Here is a 17,179-nt window from a genome sequence, read left to right on the forward strand (position 1 = left end):
GGAGGCACAGGGACAGGATGAACATGAGAGACAGCTCAGCCGAGGGGCAAGGACCACCCCCTCCTGATCCAAGGGCTTGGAGAGTGGAGAGAAGTCATGAACAGCGCAGACTGAGCAGGCTACTCAGAAGAAGAGTGCCCCTCCCATTTTTCACAAGGCATACCTGGGGAATGAGACTTAAGGAGGTGCTGTGGGGAGGGGCATTTGTCAGGAACAAATACTGAGTTCCTCAAGAGTTGCCGATGTTTGAACTTTCCAAGAGTCCTTGCATTCCTTCTGGCATTCTGGACTAATTACCTGGATCTTTTGTTTCCTGAACTCCTTGATTTGCCCTTAATTTGCCAAATAAATTTGGCTTTATTGCTATGCAGCTTTGGTGCAGACAGCGCTGGGCTGGACTAATTGCAGCCAGAGGCTGCTTGAGATTCGTATGGGGGTTTGTTATCACTCTGCTCTGGGACTTGCCAGAAAAGGGGAATTTGGAGCAATAAAGGCGTGGCTTGAACTGCCAGCTGTTTGTGTTAGCTTTTTGCCCGGCCCTGGGTCATCACAACGTGCTGCACTCTTTGGAGACACTGAATCTGCAAGTCATGCAGAGAGACCCACTGTGGAGAAAATCACAGTCCTCCATGTTTATATCCATAGTTAAAAGCTGATCAGTTGCGTTTACTGCCCTTGTCTGGCTTGGTTCTAATTTAAAACGTGAGGATGAGTAATATAAAGGTATGCCTTCCCCTAGTTTAATCTCATGACACCGAATGATTTCTATATAACCAAGCAAATTGTTTTAAGATGTCTTTGCCCAAAAAGCTGTTGGCTTGGCTGACCCAATGCAAAGCCATTGTTACCTGAACATTAGACACTAAAACACTACAGGTGGTTTTCGACTGAACAACAGTTTGTTCAAAGTTACAACAGAACAGAAAAAAAGTGACTTATGACCATTTTTCACAACTTTGCAGCATCTTCATGATTAAAATTCGGATACTTGGCAATTGGTTCATATTTATGACGGTTGCAGTGTCCTGAGGTTATGTGACCAGCTTTTGCGACCTTCTGACAAGCAACGTCAATGGGGAAGCCAGATTCACTTAACAGCTGTGTTACTGACTTTACAACGGCAATGATTCGCTTAACAACTGTGGCTAGAAAGGTCGTAAAATGGGGCAAAGCTCACTTAATAAATGTCTCACTTAACAACCTAAATTTTGTGCTCAATTGTGGTCATAACTCGAGGATTATCTGTACGCCAATCATCCCATTATGATCCTGCCCATACAGAATTCGAGTGATTTGGTCAACAGAATGATATCAACTCAAATCATTAAAGCTACCTGAAGAGGAGCTTTTGCTGCTCACCAATGCAGAAAAAGAGCACTTCACTCTAAACCTGTGATGGCGAACCTATGGCACGCGTGCCGGAAGTGGCACGCAGAGCCATTTCTCCTGGCACGCGGAGCCATCTCCAGTTCCTCTTCCGGGTTCGGGCGCAGCAGCCAGCTGGTCTTGACACGCATTGGCGTGCCAGAAAGCAGAAGTGGAGCCGCCCGGTGCGCATGCGCACGCTAGGAAAATGATCTTTTTGTTTCCAGGGTGCACATGCGTGTCGGCCATTTGGTGATCTGGTTCCTGGCATGCATGCACACAAAAAACCAGCAACAGGAAGAGCAACGGCCGCGCGTGCCCAAAGACACAGAGCGGGGTTCCTGGCCATCGCTTCTTAGTAGAGCTATGGTCGGGGCTTCCCTCCCTCCCCCGCGTGAGTGGGCTTCTTGCATAGAAGCAACCGGGAAGCCACCGGCTGGAAGCAGCAGCACAACAGTCACCGTTACCAGGGGCGAAGGGGTGGCGGTGGCGAGAACGGGCGACCGCCGCCCCTTTGTCTCTTCCCCAACAGCGGCTGTTGCGCTTCCGCTTCCAGGCGGGATGCTGGCGTAGGAGCTGCTGGCGGGGAGGCGAGCTACCTGCATAAAGGCGCCGCCGAGGGTCTGGCAGAATATATCCCGGCTGGAAGCGGCAGCGCTCCAGACCGTGGATCCTCATCAGAGCTGCAGGCTGGAGCTCTGAAGAAGTCTGCTCAGGCGGGGGGGGGGACGCCTGGGACTGCCCATCCTTGCCATCGCTACTCCTTTGCTGTTGCGCTGCTTCTTCCAGCCGGGATATATTCTGCCAGACCCTCGGTGGTGTCTTTATGCGGGTAGCTCTCCTCTCTGCCAGCATCCCGGCTGGAAGCAGAAGTGCAACAGCCGCTGTTGGGGAGAGGATGAAGGGGCGGTGGTTGCCCGTTCTCTCCACCGCCACCCCTTCGCCCCTGGTAACAGCGATTGTTGTGCTGCTGCTTCCAGCTGGGACACTGGATGAGCTGCTGGCAGGAAGGCGAGCTACCCGCATAATGTCGCCACTGAGGATCTGGCAGAATATATCCCGGCTGGAAGCAGAAGCGCTCCAGACCGTGGATCCTCATCAGAGCTGCAGGCTGGAGCTCTGAAGAAGTCTGCTCAGGCGGGGGGGGGGGGGGACGCCTGGGACTGCCCGTCCTTGCCATCGCTACTCCTTTGCTGTTGCACTGCTTCTTCCAGCCGGGATATATTCTGCCAGACCCTCGGTGGTGTCTTTATTCGGGTAGCTCTCCTCTCTGCCAGCATCCCGGCTGGAAGCAGAAGCGCAACAGCCGCTGTTGGGGAGAGGATGAAGGGGCGGTGGTCGCCCGTTCCCTCCACCGCCACCCCTTCGCCCCTGGTAACAGCGATTGTTGTGCTGCTGCTTCCAGCTGGGATACTGGATGAGCTGCTGGCAGGAAGGCGAGCTACCCGCATAATGTCGCCGCTGAGGATCTGGCAGAATATATCCTGGCTGGAAGCGGCAGTGCTCCAGACCGCGGATCCTCATCAGAGCTGCAGGCTGGAGCTCTGAAGAAGTCTGCTCAGGTGGGGGGGGGAACCCTTGCCCATCCTTGCCTCCGTCGCCCCCTCACCCCCAGCGGCTGTCACAGTGCTGCTTCTGGCTGAGATGCTGGAGCAGCCAGAAGAAGGAGAAGCTGCCGTGGGGGAGGTGGGCAGGGCAGACACCGATTGCAAATGCTTCTCCCCCAGTGCAGTCCGAGAGACAGCAAAGAGCCTCGGGAGGGTGGGGGAGGCTGTTTTCACCCTCCCCAAGCTCCTTGAAAGCTTCTCGAGCCTGGGGAGGGTGAAAAACGGGTCTATCGCTTGCCAAAAGGGAGGGGTCACACGCATGCGCAGGGCGTGTTTGCGCGCATGTGCAACGGGGGGTGTCGCGCGCATAGCATTATGGGTATGGCACGCCTGCCTACGACCCCCCTGCGCTCCCCCCGCTTTTGGCACGGGAGCCCAAAAAGGTTCGCCATCACTGCTCTAAACCATTGGTCCCATGCCCCACAGGGGGGGCAATTTGATTTTTAATGGGAGCAATTTGAATCTTATTTAAACAAAATTAATGGCTTTAATTGGTGAGGGGGGGAGGGCAATCAGGATTTTAAAGATGCTAAGGTGGGGCATGGCCAAAAAAAGGTTGGGAAACATTGCCCTAAACATTGTCACAATCTATCCATAACAGTCAGGCAGAAGTAAGAAAACTGACTTTGGAGATATGGTTTCTGGTATTTAATCGGATAGCAATTGATAAGGCGTGGTATTAAGAAACAAACATGGATATTTGATCCAGGATCAATCAGGGTTAATTTTGGGAATGGTTTGAGATAGTTAAGAAGCCGTTGTAAATTTTCTACTAGCTGATTATAATAACAGTTTGTTAACAGAAGGGTTTGGAATTTTAATCTTGTCTGTTTTTCCTGTTAATTATTTGGTTATTAATATAGTATATAGATGACAGGTTAACAACTTGTAAACAGAATTAGCAATTTAAAAGTCTTTGGGCCTGTTTTGCAAGGGGTGGGAGCCTAATACTGTTGTAATCAGCAATCAACTAGAGGACAATATGTGTATAGGTGTTAGCCTTTTTTAAAAAAATGTACCTTTTTCTTTTGAATGTTTTATTTGTTGTTTCCTACCTTTGTTTGTTTTTTAAATCTGGTGTTACTTTAACCTTTTTAAAATCTAAATACGATTTTCTTTTTTTCCCTCTTTTTTTTTAAAAAAAGAAGGCTATGTTGCCCATATCATCATTTTGCAGGCTCTTATATGTTCCTGCTCTTCTGCTCTAACCATCCTTTCCCTTATTTCATTTCATTTCCCAGGTAATCCAAGGATGCCAGGGTAAATGACATCTGGAGGGATGATGTATGCATTCAGACCAGGATTCCTCATGTAAACCTACATTTCCTTTGCTGGAGAGTGCTGAGTTCGGCTGCTAGGGAGGCGTTTGCCGTTAACGTTTTCGCTAACTGCTCCAGGCCTCCATGACCTGAAACTGACTTACCCAGCAAATTAAAAGACCCTGAAAACCACCCAATGCCCCAACGATGGGGATTACGGGAAGCTCACCTTGTAGTGGGTGACGCACGCTGGCTTGTAAGGATGTTCGCTCTCAATGACGGCATAGTGGTTAGAGGTGGTGCATGCGGAAAGGCCTTGCTCAGGCTGGTTGCCGGTGGTGCTGTCGGTGGACTGATTGGGATTAAAGGCCAGAGGGGTGTACTTCTGGTTCAGCACCGCGACGGAGGGAAGCAGCTGCTGAACCAGGCCAAAAACCTCCATGGCTACCTGCAGGGTGACAAAAGGCAGATGGAGCAGGGGTGGGGATTCATTCGTTCGCACTGGTTCGCCGAACAAGTTGTTGCAAGAACCGACTGCCTCTGCCCACCCCACCTCGCCCCTCCCGGGAGTCTCCATGTGGTCCGTTCATCATGCCAGGTAAGTGCAGGGCCCACAAAGAAACTCTGGGAGGATGAAAACGGGCCTGGGGGGAGACCGTTTTTGCTCTCCTGGAAGCTCGGGAAAAGCCTCCGGAGCCTGGGGAGGGCGAAAACACCCCTCCCTCCGGTAGGCCACGCCCACTCAGCAACTGGGCAGAGAACCAGTTGCTAATGTTTTTCAATCCCTCCCTTGAGATGGAGGCATGTGAGCTGACTAAAGTTATAGCACCATGGCAGGAAATAGGGATGCTCCTTTGGACCGAGGATAGGTTTCTTTTATTGGTCTTGTTGGGAATCGCCTAGGACTATCAAATAGGAACCGTAAATAGCGGGACCCCTGGTGGTACAATGGTTAAAGTGCAGGGTTACAAGCAAACTCTGCTCACAGCCTGGAGTTCGATCCTCATTGGGGCTTAAGGTTGATTCAGCCTTCCATCCTTCCGAGGTCAGTAACGCCTACAAATTGTCCGAACGTACCTTGGGAATCGCTGCTGCGACGGGTTCTATGTGGGCTATCATCAGAGGAAGGAGCATAGAAAAGAGGCTGGACGAGCTCAGCAGCTCAGGGATGTCCTCAGCTACAAATGAAAAAGTGGTTCAAGCATGAAGACTGTTTGTGGAAGAACACATGACCCCCTGAAATAGTTAAGACCTTGCACTGTCTCCTTGAAACCTCACCTTCACCTTCGATAATGAGGGATCCTTGATGCTCTCTGAGCTTGGTTATTTTCTTGCAGATGTTGCATTGTCCCTGGTGATGCACTGATGAGACACTAGAGCCCATGAGTGACCTAGTTTGGGTAATGAAACATCTGCAAGAAAACCACCAAGCTCAGAGAGCACCAAGGACCCCTCATTTCAACCCTGAGCTACAAATGTTCTCCTTTATTGGAGCTTCGTTACTACAGAGACAATCCAGCTTCTCTTTCACTGCAGTTGCCCGCTGAGCCCATCATGCCCCACCCAAGCAACAGCTGCAGTCTGGTTTTTTCAAATGGCAACTGGACTTGCTTTTTCCCTGAAGACATTTCGCTTCTCATCCAAGAAGCTTCTTCAATTCTGAACTTCAATTCTGAATCGACCTGATCAGAAGAAGCTTCTTGGATGAGAAGCGAATTGTCTTCCAGGAAAACAAAGGAAGTCCAGTTGTCTTTTGAAAAAGCACCTTTGGGACAACCATGACTTGGATGACTTGAGAATCTCCATCGACATTTACAACTCTGGTCATTCCCATCCATCTCCTTTCTCCACCTTCAGACAAAATGTACACTCTGTGCCTCTTATTTCCCTAACTATTTCAGAGATCATTAACTGATCATTGGCGATGACAAAGCTAAGCTGCTATTATTCTGTAGATCTCCACATGGAGAACATCCAAGCAAAAACCTCTGATCCACTCTACTACAAAGGAAGCCAAGGAAAACGGCTCCTGCTGCTGCTGCTGCTGCCTTTTTGGGGTTTTTTGCTGCCTAGATGGTGAGAGCAAATTAAGGGACTGAAATAATTCATTCCGAGGTTCTTAAGGTAATTTAAAACATCTTCTTACCATCTACAGCAAGAGCTCTGTGCAGGAGATCTTTCGCCGCTCGGACCACTGCGCTCACAACAGAAAGTGCTCGGGTACAATTCTTATCTTCTTCGTTGGCCTTATTTAAGAGCTGAGATTGCAAATCTCCATCGTACTCGCTTCTGGAAAACGGAAAAAAGTCAGTCAGAGAAGCAAACTAGTACCGTAATAGACCTAGGTGTGGGCATCACAACCCTCATCAGAACATGGGAAAATATTTTGTTTTCTTTTAATGACGACGTAATCCCTTGCTTCGAGGTGGAGTCGGGGCCATTAAGCCTCTTCAATTTTTATTTGCTCATCTATTTTCCATATTATAGTCTATTTCGTCTTCAGCTCTCCTCCTCGATATACTATTGAATACTCAAAAATGTTTGTTAACATGTATAGGTAAGCTTTGGATTATATTATATGTATGTTAAAAAAGAATTTTTTTTAAATCCTCAAAAAAAAAAAAAGGTGGAGCCGAGCATTTACTGGCTAGATGCTCTTCCTGATGCCTATGTGGAGTTCACAGCAGATATTATCTCTCTGTGCCTAGAGAGAGAAACATCTGCCACTGCCTAGGATTGAACTCTCAACCTTCTGAGTGGGAGGCAAGTATCTTCACCTCTAGCCCACAGCACCACCACAGGCGGTGCAAAAGAACATGCTGAATGTATTTCCCTTTTTGCAAGATTTTTTTTTTTGCTTCAAATCTTCATGCCGATGCAAATTACTATACATTCTTTTAAATGTTACCCATGATCTTTTTGGAGTCAGGTGTCTTCAAAATGCAGCAAGTAAATAAAGTACACTTTCCTACAAATGACTAACACAACATCACATTCATTGAAATGCATTCATCTTGGCTGTGTTTAAAGAGAACACCCAATAAAACTCCTTTGTCACAGATACCTATAATAAAGGATCTGTGGAATTTGGCCCCGGGTCTGATTGGTGCCGTTGCTGCTCAAACTGCAAGTGCTAAAAGTGAACGTCACGCCGTCCGGACACTGGACAGTGGTCATGCCTCCGTCCCCATTTGCTGTGCGGCTCCCATAATTTCTCAGACGGACAGCGTACTTCATGTTCTCCTGCAAACATTAAAGCCAGAGTAAGGTTTTTTTCATTGATTTCAGTACAGCAGAGCTTTAAAGATAGCATTCATATTGTTACAATGTGAAAAGGGGCTATTTTAAATGTCAGTCTTAATGTACTATTCTTGCTGAAACACCATTATTAATCCATTTATTATGAGACGTACAAATCTTTGAATTACATCTGTTTTCTGCTATTCTATTGTAACATGGTTACATAGCTAACTTTTCCTGCAGTGGCCCCTGCACTGTGGAACATCCTTTCGGAGATTACAATGGGCTGGATCCCTGTAAGCCTTCTATAAAGCTCTAAAAATCTGGGCCCGCTGCTGAACCCGGGGTGCTATATAACACCAAGGGCCTTGCATCCTAGCTTTACTGTTAAAAGGCCAGGTATCTTGCTTCTGTTAAGTAGTTCAAATTAGGCGTTTTAATCAGAACTGGTATTCTGCCAGTTCGGACAGGTTCGCCTGAACCGGTAGCGGAAATCACGGGTGGCCCTGCCCATTTGCCCCCGCTCTATGGCATCCCATTTGGCCTTTTTTTAAGGCAAAGCGCATACACGGAAGGCTGAGCGCATGCGCAGACGCTCACATTGGCAAACCAGTAGAGAAGTTAAGTGAATACCACCACCTCCGGTTTTAATGTGGTTTTTTTTGTTACCCTTATAATGCTTTGTTACTGTTTTGCTTTTATTGTTTTTAAATGTTTTTAAAATTCAAATTTTAATATATGTTTTGAGTTGTGAGCTGCCCAGAGTCATTTGCTGAGATGGGCAGCTATAGAAATAATAAGATAAAATACAATAATAAAATACAATAATAAAATAATAAATAAATACATGAAATAAAATTTAAAATAAAATATACAATAAGAAAAAAATAAGAAAAGAAAAGAAAAGGATGGGGACGACTTTTGGTCATGAAGGCTCGGTAGAGTTGTCCGAAACTATACAATGCTTAAACTTGGTAGACAAAAATCTGGGACATTTAGCCCATCTATTTTGCATAATTCTCTAAACCAGGGGTGTCCAAACTTGGGAACTTTAAGACTTGTGGACTTCAACTCCCATGCTGGCTGGGGAATTCTGGGAGTTGAAGTCCACAAGTCTTAAAGTTCCCAAGTTTGGACACCCCTGCTCTAAACCAAAAGATGGAGCATTAATTTTGGCCCGCTGTATCCATTTCCTCCTTATGCTCCCAGTCACATTTCCTGCACCCTAAACAACTTAAAGAACACCGTACTGCCCTAAAGGAATGACGTTTCCCACGGCTGCCTTGGCTGATCAGAAGTAAAGCCAGGAACAATTAACTTGCTAGGTGGTTAGAAGCCTTGGTCTTCAAGATATTTTAGATTTTCTGCAGGAAAATATATTGCTGCATTTACCTTCAGAGGAACGACTTTGTCAAGTTTAATTTCCGCCATCTCGCTCGGAGAATCATCTGTGGTATATGTTCCTTTAACTAATTCTAAAGATGTCCATCTATGGGAATGAGTTGAATCTCCTGTATGATCACTCTAAATTTAAAAGATCATTTTAATGCAGCTATAGTGTTAATACCAACAATAATACAAACGAACAGTATAAAAGTCAGAACTTCTATCCTATAAGCATGTTTTTTTTTTAAAAAAAATTATCTTAAAAGTGTTATGGATGCCACACAAATCCACACCGGAGTAAATTCAAAGCAGGTGCTTAAAACGCTCCTGGGGATGGACAATTTCTTCTTTCCCTTCCCACACACACTTGTACGCATAGAAAGGCATGAAAGAGATTTATCCTATTTATATGAAAGGAAGATGGCCCCGATTCCCAGCAAAGACCACTAGAGGGAAGGAAAAGCACACCCCGATTCTATAAATGGTCTGAGCTTTCAATCTTCTCATCCTACTGAAACTCATCATATCCCAAGGGTGCTTTTTTCAAGAGGCAACTGGATTTTCTGGTTTTTCTTTGAAGCCATTTCGCTTCTCATCCAAGAAGCTTCTTCAGCTCTGACTGCATGGTGGGGAATGGAAGGATTTATACTCCTGGGAGACAGCTGGTCATTTGCATTCTTTTAGCGAGTGGTTGAGGCCACTTGGAGGTTCGTCTGTGCCCTCACAATAGTGCAAATGGGTGTGGAACCTTCTTGGAACTGCTGAAAGGACCGTGTTGTAGACTGGAGACAGATGATGTCGGTGAGGCTCCACACCCATCTGCATCACTCAGGTGACCCTGAGGACACAGATGAAGTGGCCTCAACCACTCCCTAAAAGAATGCAAATATCCCTAACCCTAACCCACCATCCAGTCAGAGCTGAAGAAGCTTCTTGGATGAGAAGCGACACATCTTCAAAGAAAAACCAGAAAGTTCAGTTGTCAGGCCTGCAGCCATCTTTTCTTTTGGAACTTTCACCTGCCACACTATCTATTATTCTACTAGGTGTTTTCTATTGTGGGAAAGTGGGAGGGGGGATTGTATGGAGTTAGATGATATATAGCCATAACAAAATTCTTTCTAGAAAGCCAAGGTCATCCTTTGTCTTTGCACCTCTGCACCTGATCGGATCTGGCTGGGTGGAACTGCCAGCATGGCAGTGGGAGTTTGGACCATGTGATGGACTTGTGGGCATGGGGACAAGATCTTGACTTTGAGCAATACATTGCCTTGGACTCTGATTTAATTTTGGATGCTATTTGGAACCCTGACACCAGCTTTTCTTGAAAAAAAACACCTTCGGGACAACTGTGACCTGGATGACTGAGAATCTCCATAGACACTCATGAAGTCTAGTTTTGTTCCTCAACAAATGTACCCCATAACTTCCAAATATAAACATGGCAGGCTAGCATCTGTCTGCACATTGGGAAGTGCAGAGTGCACGTCTCCCCATACATGGAGAGGTACAAATTGTGATTCCGTAGAAAGAGTGAAAGAATGACTGTGTATGTGTTTGAAGAGCAAAGGCAACATCAACCTGGTACTGAATATGGTTTTCACAGAAATAGGCTGGATTGATTCTCTCTGTGCGGTTCATACGTACATCGTCCACCAGGACTTCAAGTTCGTATTCGTGGATCCCTCCTCCTCCGTAAACTGAGAACCCGACCACGATGACTCCCGGTTTGTCCACGGAGAAACAGATGGCGTCCGGGGAGCCATTTCCAGTGTTCCAGCTCCTGCCCTGGCTGGTTTTTGTGAATCGATTTGGGCTGGACTTGACAGAATGCAGGGAGCCGAGTCCATCGGCCTGGAGAGAAGAAAGTCAAAATTAAGATGAGATTTGACTGCAAAGGATTTGAGGTAATATTAGGCTTCTGACATAACAATGAAGGAAGTCGTGCAGTCATGCATTTTTCCAGTCTCTCAACCATCTGTGAACTGTCTGATTAATCTTCTCTGCAAAAAATATCACTAGAAACTGACAATCTCTTTTGTTTAAAATGCCCTGGGAAAATGCAGCCAAAGCTGAAGCGTTTTATTTCTGGAATAAAATAAATCAAAGTAAAAGCATCATCAGAAAAGGATATCTGCATCGAATATTCAGGTTTCCCTGAAGTCCTCTTAGCAGGCCATGAGGAAAAAATAGTATGCTGGAATTAGGCTTACAGGCGCGTTTATAGCCATTTGCTCAATACATTTCACGAACAGAGTAGCGGTTTGTGGAATTTATTTCCTTTTAATGTAACGAAGAAGAAAACAATTCATTGTTTATTCTATTGTTCCATTACTTCACTACTCCCATGTTTATACCGTTTCCCCGAAAATAAGACCTCTCCGGATAATAAGCCCAATCAGGCTTTTGAGCGCCTGCGCTAAAATAAACACTCCCCTGAAAATAAGCCCTCCCCTAAAATATTTAAATGCATGCACAGCGGGTCCCCGTCATTTCCTGGGGGGGAGGGGGAACATGCCCCAAGCGCTCCACAGGCACCTGCCATCCATGCGGAATGGCCTCGCAGAGGCCGCAACCGTAAACCCTAGCTACCGTGCCCCATCTCTTAGTGGCGGTCGCAAAAAGAGCAGCAGGCCCAGCAATACAAGGCCTGGCAAGAGTGTGCCACAAACAGAGACAGAACTTCTGGCCCCCTCTGGATCAGCGGACCGCGGGCGGAGGTCAAGAAGCCTCCTGCACCTCAAAAATAGTAAGACCTCTTCAAAAATAAGGCCAAGCGCTTATTTCAGGGGGTCAAAAGAAAATAAGACCCTGTCTTATTTTTGGGAAAACTCAGTACTTCTTTTCATTTTTCTGTTTTTATTGTTGTAAGCCACCTAAGATCAGCCCCACAGTCAGATAGGCGGCAAATAAATTTCACAAATAAATCAATAAAAGTGAACAAAAAGTTAGGTCAGAGTTGGTGAGTCTTTCTTACCTCAGATCCCAGTGCAGAAGCTGTGAGCTCGCTCACAATACTCGCAAGCAATCCACAGGTATTGGAAACCAGATGTGCAGAGAACAGCTCATTTTCACGTCTCAGGCTGTTTCTCACAGGTAAAACTACAATCACCAACATCTTCTCAAGGACCTCGCGAAAACTTGTCATCCCGGAGATGTTCTCTTCACTCTGCAGAACCAAAGATGCAGACTTCAAAAGTAGTCAAGGAGAAAAGCAACCAAGAACTAAGGGGAATGTTCCTGACATTTTAAAACGATCAGTCAGTGGAATGGCTTCCCTCCACATCATGTGGTTGGCCCAACACTGGAGGTTTTTAAGAAGAGACTGGACAACCATTTCCTTGAAATGCTACAGGGGTTCGCGCTTGAGCAGGGGGTTGGACTAGAAGACCTCCAAGTCCCTTCCAACTCTGCTGTACCGTTACTGAATTTTAAGCTGTTATTTCTGGTGTCAGCGGGTCTCTGTTGTGATGGGCCTGTAAACTGGGCTTGTAACCTGATAAAACACTTGTAACCTGATAAATGGGCTTGTAACCTGATAAAACGCCTCAGGAGATATAGATCTCTCCGGGCTACTACTAGATCCTTGCTGAAGAATATGTATATCAATCAGCAGAATGGCAAAAGCAGCTTCTTTCTTTTGACCTTGTTGGTATAATGCTAGTTGAGGAAAAGGAAAGGAAAGACAAGTTTCCACCGTTAGCTGAAGACATAATTTCTGCATCAGCCTGGGTTACCCCAGGGGGTTGGACTAGAAGACCTCCAAAATCCCTTCCAACTCTTTGTTATTCTGATAAAATGACCCATAATGTGACACAATTCTGGACTGAATTCAGAAGTCAAACTCTAAACTGTGAGGTTTTAGGTAAAGGTAAAGGTTCCCCTTGCACATAGGTGCTACTCGTTCCAGACTCTAGGGTGCGGTGCTCATCTCTGTTTCAAAGCCGAAGAACCAGAGCTGTCCGAAGATCTCTCCGTGGTCATGTGGCTAGCATAATTAAATGCCAAAGACGCATGGAACGCTGTTACCTTCCCACCAAAGGTGGTCCCTATTTTTCTACTTGCATTTTTACATGCTTTCGAACTGCTAAGTTGGCAGAAGCTGGGACAAGTAATGGGAGCTCACTCCATTACACTAAATGATACATTAAATGATCCATAATGTAACACAATGCATGGTCAGAGCTACCACCTTTTTTGACACCTCCTGTCCTGCTCATACACAAAAAATAAAGTGGTAATAGTCATGGCAGGTTACAACTATTAAATAAGAAGGGATGACCAACTCTTGAGGGAACAGTATACCTTGAGGTCATATAGGTTTAAATTCGGGAGTTGACATATAGATATAACAGTAACCGATGTTTTTCTTGCTTCTCCGTAAACCTATCTCTCTGAGCTCATCCTTGAACATTCTGTTATTAAAATCACAAGAATATATGTATTTATCAGAGAGAGATTTTTTTGCACTGCCTAGGAGAACAGTGTGACAACCTGAAGAAGCTAAGCAGGAGCAGCAATGAGATGGAATAATATGTGAAATCAAGAAACTTTCCCTACATTCAAAAATCACAAAATGTCATTGGCTGAAGCAAGATTGCAAAAATTGCCCTGATTGGAGGGCAGGTCTCTAATTAAACCAAGTGTCCACGATGGAGCTGATAGAAACCTATCAAAGCTAATTCAAGCTAACTCAAGTCTTTGGAACATTTGTTCTGGATTTCGCCTGCTTGGCTTGGTCAGAGCTTCTGTAGGGTCTATCAGGTACCCTAGCTGCTATGATGAACAGGTCAGAAAATTATACTGTCAAGCGCCAGGGGAAAATTAATATTAATTAATATTAACTAATATTAATTTTATTAAGGCAGCATTTGTGCAAAACATAAGGCATTAATGTATATAAAGCACTCCTTGCCCACTACTGTTGTGCTCTGAATCAATGAAAACAAAGGCCCAACTATTATTGAGAGAAGACACTAACTACAGTTAAAGAGTTCTTCTCCCTTACGGGGGAAAAAAATAAAAAGCTAAATGTCAAGCACAGGAAAATCAGGAAGTCAAGCCAGTTCAAATGAATACTGGTTTGTTGCATGCTAGCTCTAGCAACAAGAATCTGAATTGCTAACAGTCAAAAACAAATTGGCAGTAGTTAAAAGTCAATGGAATTCAAGGTAGGCTGGCCTGAGACCTCTTATGGCAACGAAAGGACTCCAGACTGATGACACATTTGACCCCTCCCTCGGGCTCAGCCTCATCTCCTATACACTAATGCTATTAACAATTGTGAGGATTTACTGCGTCTTGTGTTGGCTCTGCTGAAGCATTTCTGCAGCAGAGACATACCTGGCTCAGTTTTTCCATGTGCGCCACCAGAAGAGGAAAACGATGGGCCAACGCGGAGTCATTCTCAGTACTGGCTTGTTTTATTCCTGAACACAGCAAGGCTTCTCCATCGTAAGCAATAGGGAAGATGGAGGTGAGCTTCACAGAGGTGTGGCACAGCGCTGACATTACAGCTGCTAGCAGCCTGCTGCTTGAAGTCTTGAAGTTGGCTTCCTGGATGTCCTGGAAAAAGAGCAGGTTGGAACAAAATGAAGGGCTTCTGGCTGCAAAGAGGAGGAATTCTGCTCTGGTGTCTCTTGCACAGCTGTGTCAACACGGCTCGTGGCAAAATGGAGAAAGCAACATGTTCTGACAGTGAGAACATATAATCAGTGGGATGGCTTTCCTCCAGAAGTTGTGGGTGCTCCAACACTGGAGGTTTTTAAGAATAGACTGGACAGCCACTTCTCTCAAATGGTATGGGGTTCCCTGCTTGAGCAGGGCATTGGACTAGGAGACCTCCAAGGTCCCTTCCAGCTCTGTTAATTTGTTCCTCTGTCCAGGAAGGGACGGTAAGATGAAGGGATGAATAAGAGGGACAAGAAACAAGCTAAAGGTGGCATTGGAGCACAAATGGTGCTGGGAGAAGCAATGGAGAAGAAACACTAAGAAGAAAGCACAATTGGAAGAGAAGGAAGTGAAGGAGACTCCTTTTCTTTCTCCGTCTCATTAAGAGTTATTGACCTTTGTAAAAATGGAAACTTAGACCTTTGAAGGATAAAGGAGCACTGGGCAACTGAGAACAGCAATGTGTTCTGTTACAGTTAATGCCCTGCCCTGCAAGAGAAGGCATCAACTGCCTATTTGGGGCCAATCTGATGGAAGAATGCAATTCAGTGGTTTTGGAAAACAGCCAGACCTTTCCAGAGCGTCTCTTCAAAAGCCAAAGGAAGGGATTTTGAGTACCTGATCCAAGCAGTTGAGTAAATCACAGAGGCAAGCCCACTGCAAGGCCGGAGTGGGGTAGAAAGAGTGAAAGCAGGCCGTGAAGGTATTGTGACATTCCTGGAGGGCAGCTTCCAGCAGGCTCAGGGGCTGAGTGAGGTAGCCTTGAGGGTCATTGTCCAACTTGATCATGCAATGGTCGACTCCTTCTGACAAGATTTTTCTCAGCAGGGTTCTCGTCTTCCCAATGCAGTCTGCGAGCCTGCTGCTTTCTTCCACAACGGCTTTAGCGGTGGCTGCAAAGAGCGGTAACGAAAGTGACGCTAGGAATGCAGTCAAGGGGTTTTGGGGTCCTTGGTGCTCTCTAGAGCTTGATTGTTTTCTTGCAGACATTTGGTGACCCAAACTAGGTAACATCCTCAGTGCTTTCAACCCTGAACTACAAATGTTCTCCTTTATTAGTCACTGCATATGGGCATCAAACCCTTTGGTACACTAGTTTGGCTCATGAAACATCTGCAAGAAAACAACCAAGTTCAGAGAGCATGAAAGACCCCCTCATTTCAACTCTGAGCTACAAATATTCTCTTTTATTGGTAGTCAAAAGCTTAGTGAGAACTCACAGCAAAAAATAAAATTGTCTGGACAAGGATACACCCTGAAGGTAACTAAACCAGAATGACAATGAGTCCTTTGGGCCATGTGTCCTTCTCTTGGAGGACCTCAGAGAGACAATTACCTTCTATTAATCAAAGCTTTCCACTTTGTCCAAAAAATGAAGCCAAACATAGTAAGACTATGCCTTAAATCAACTTCTAAGCTGGGTTCAATATCCTAGCTCAGGGGTATCAAACTCAAGGCCCCTGGCTGCTTAAATTTCACCCACGGGGCTGGCCTGGAAATAGCAAAGGACTGGCCCGCAGTGCCTCTGGCAGCCAAAACAGCCCCACTTTGGCCAGTAGGCGCTGCAGGAGGCGTCTGTTCCATTTCCACAACTCCCCCGGCCAGCTCACAGAGGAGAACTACAATACTGACCAGGCCCACAAAGAAATCCAGTTTGACACCCCTGTCCTAGCGTATTCCCCACAATACAAAACCAATAGCCATATTTATTTATTTCATAGACAATGTCCTGGTTCCTTTGCTTTTGCCCCAAATTGAGGAGAGGAGAAACTATTTGTAGAGCTAGTAGCCCCTTTTCACCTCCTGGCTGGATAAGGTGAATTGTTCCACCATGAACTCAGTTTTACTAAAAAGAGGTCCCTGTATCATTAGGAAGCAAGTGCATTCAAAATAGTAAAAAAAAAAAAAAAGCTGTTGTGGCCTGCCAGCGGCCAGAGGAGGTGACGGCAGATTTGTACAGTGAGGAGGTTGGGGAGGAACATGGGGCAGTCCTGGAGTCTGGGGAAAGCTCTGATGAGGGCTCTGTGTCAGAGGCAGAGATGGGGCCAAGGGCGCCTGGCAGTTTTCAGCTGCCTTCAGAATCAGAAATCAGTGGGGCAGAAGAACAGCTGGAGCCTGTTCCCAGTGTGTACATGCTGAGAGCTGCCAGGAGAAGGTAACAGCTAAGGAACAAGGGCCGACTCAGGAGTAAAGGCACAGGTGGACAGTGAATGGCCCCTCCCATAGGGAATAAAGAGGAGCAAAAGGGGAAGGGAGTTTGCAGGAGACAATTAGTTTGATGCATTAGGGTGAAGATCTGTTCCTGACCTCTTGCCAAGTAATTGCTGCTACAGCGTGGCGTTTGGAAGATATCGTCGTGGCAACTCTCAAAGCCTGTTAAAGGCCTGTAGTTGTGAAATCTCATGAAAGACTGTTTGCTGGGACTTTGCTGGAGAGGAATTCCCTTTAACCTAAATAAAAGTGGTTTTATCGGAACGAGGAGTCTGCTTCACGATCTTGGGAGGCCTAGGTCAGAACAAAAGCATCTTACCTGAAACGGGGTAGATTTCACAGGTGTAGACACGTAGTAACCTCAAGCAGCAAGTGCCGACAAATCTTAGCCTTTCCAAATCCAGAAGGGTGGCCGTGTACTGGAACCCCTTCAGACCTCGG

The 17,179-nt window shown here is 46.0% G+C and overlaps 1 protein-coding gene across 9 annotated transcripts in view; it reads right to left on the reverse strand.

The window, feature by feature from the left end:
* MYCBP2 (MYC binding protein 2) overlaps positions 1-17,179 on the reverse strand; it is a 150,440-nt gene that overhangs the window by 81,407 nt on the left and 51,854 nt on the right. For all 9 annotated transcript variants that reach the window (XM_081949416.1, XM_081949417.1, XM_081949414.1 and 6 more), the window contains exons 30-39: positions 17,058-17,179; positions 15,146-15,420; positions 14,201-14,422; positions 11,835-12,026; positions 10,505-10,711; positions 8,864-8,995; positions 7,296-7,474; positions 6,378-6,520; positions 5,309-5,409; positions 4,461-4,679 (exon numbers count right to left, since the gene is read on the reverse strand). The exon at positions 17,058-17,179 is cut by the window's right edge and continues 71 nt beyond it. In XM_081949416.1, the coding sequence (XP_081805542.1) occupies positions 4,461-4,679; positions 5,309-5,409; positions 6,378-6,520; positions 7,296-7,474; positions 8,864-8,995; positions 10,505-10,711; positions 11,835-12,026; positions 14,201-14,422; positions 15,146-15,420; positions 17,058-17,179 (1,792 nt within the window). The remainder of the gene's footprint in view (positions 1-4,460; positions 4,680-5,308; positions 5,410-6,377; positions 6,521-7,295; positions 7,475-8,863; positions 8,996-10,504; positions 10,712-11,834; positions 12,027-14,200; positions 14,423-15,145; positions 15,421-17,057) is intronic.

The sequence above is a fragment of the Natrix helvetica genome, assembly GCF_964273705.1.
Source record: "Natrix helvetica genome assembly, chromosome: 3".
Lineage (NCBI taxonomy): Eukaryota > Metazoa > Chordata > Lepidosauria > Squamata > Natricidae > Natrix > Natrix helvetica.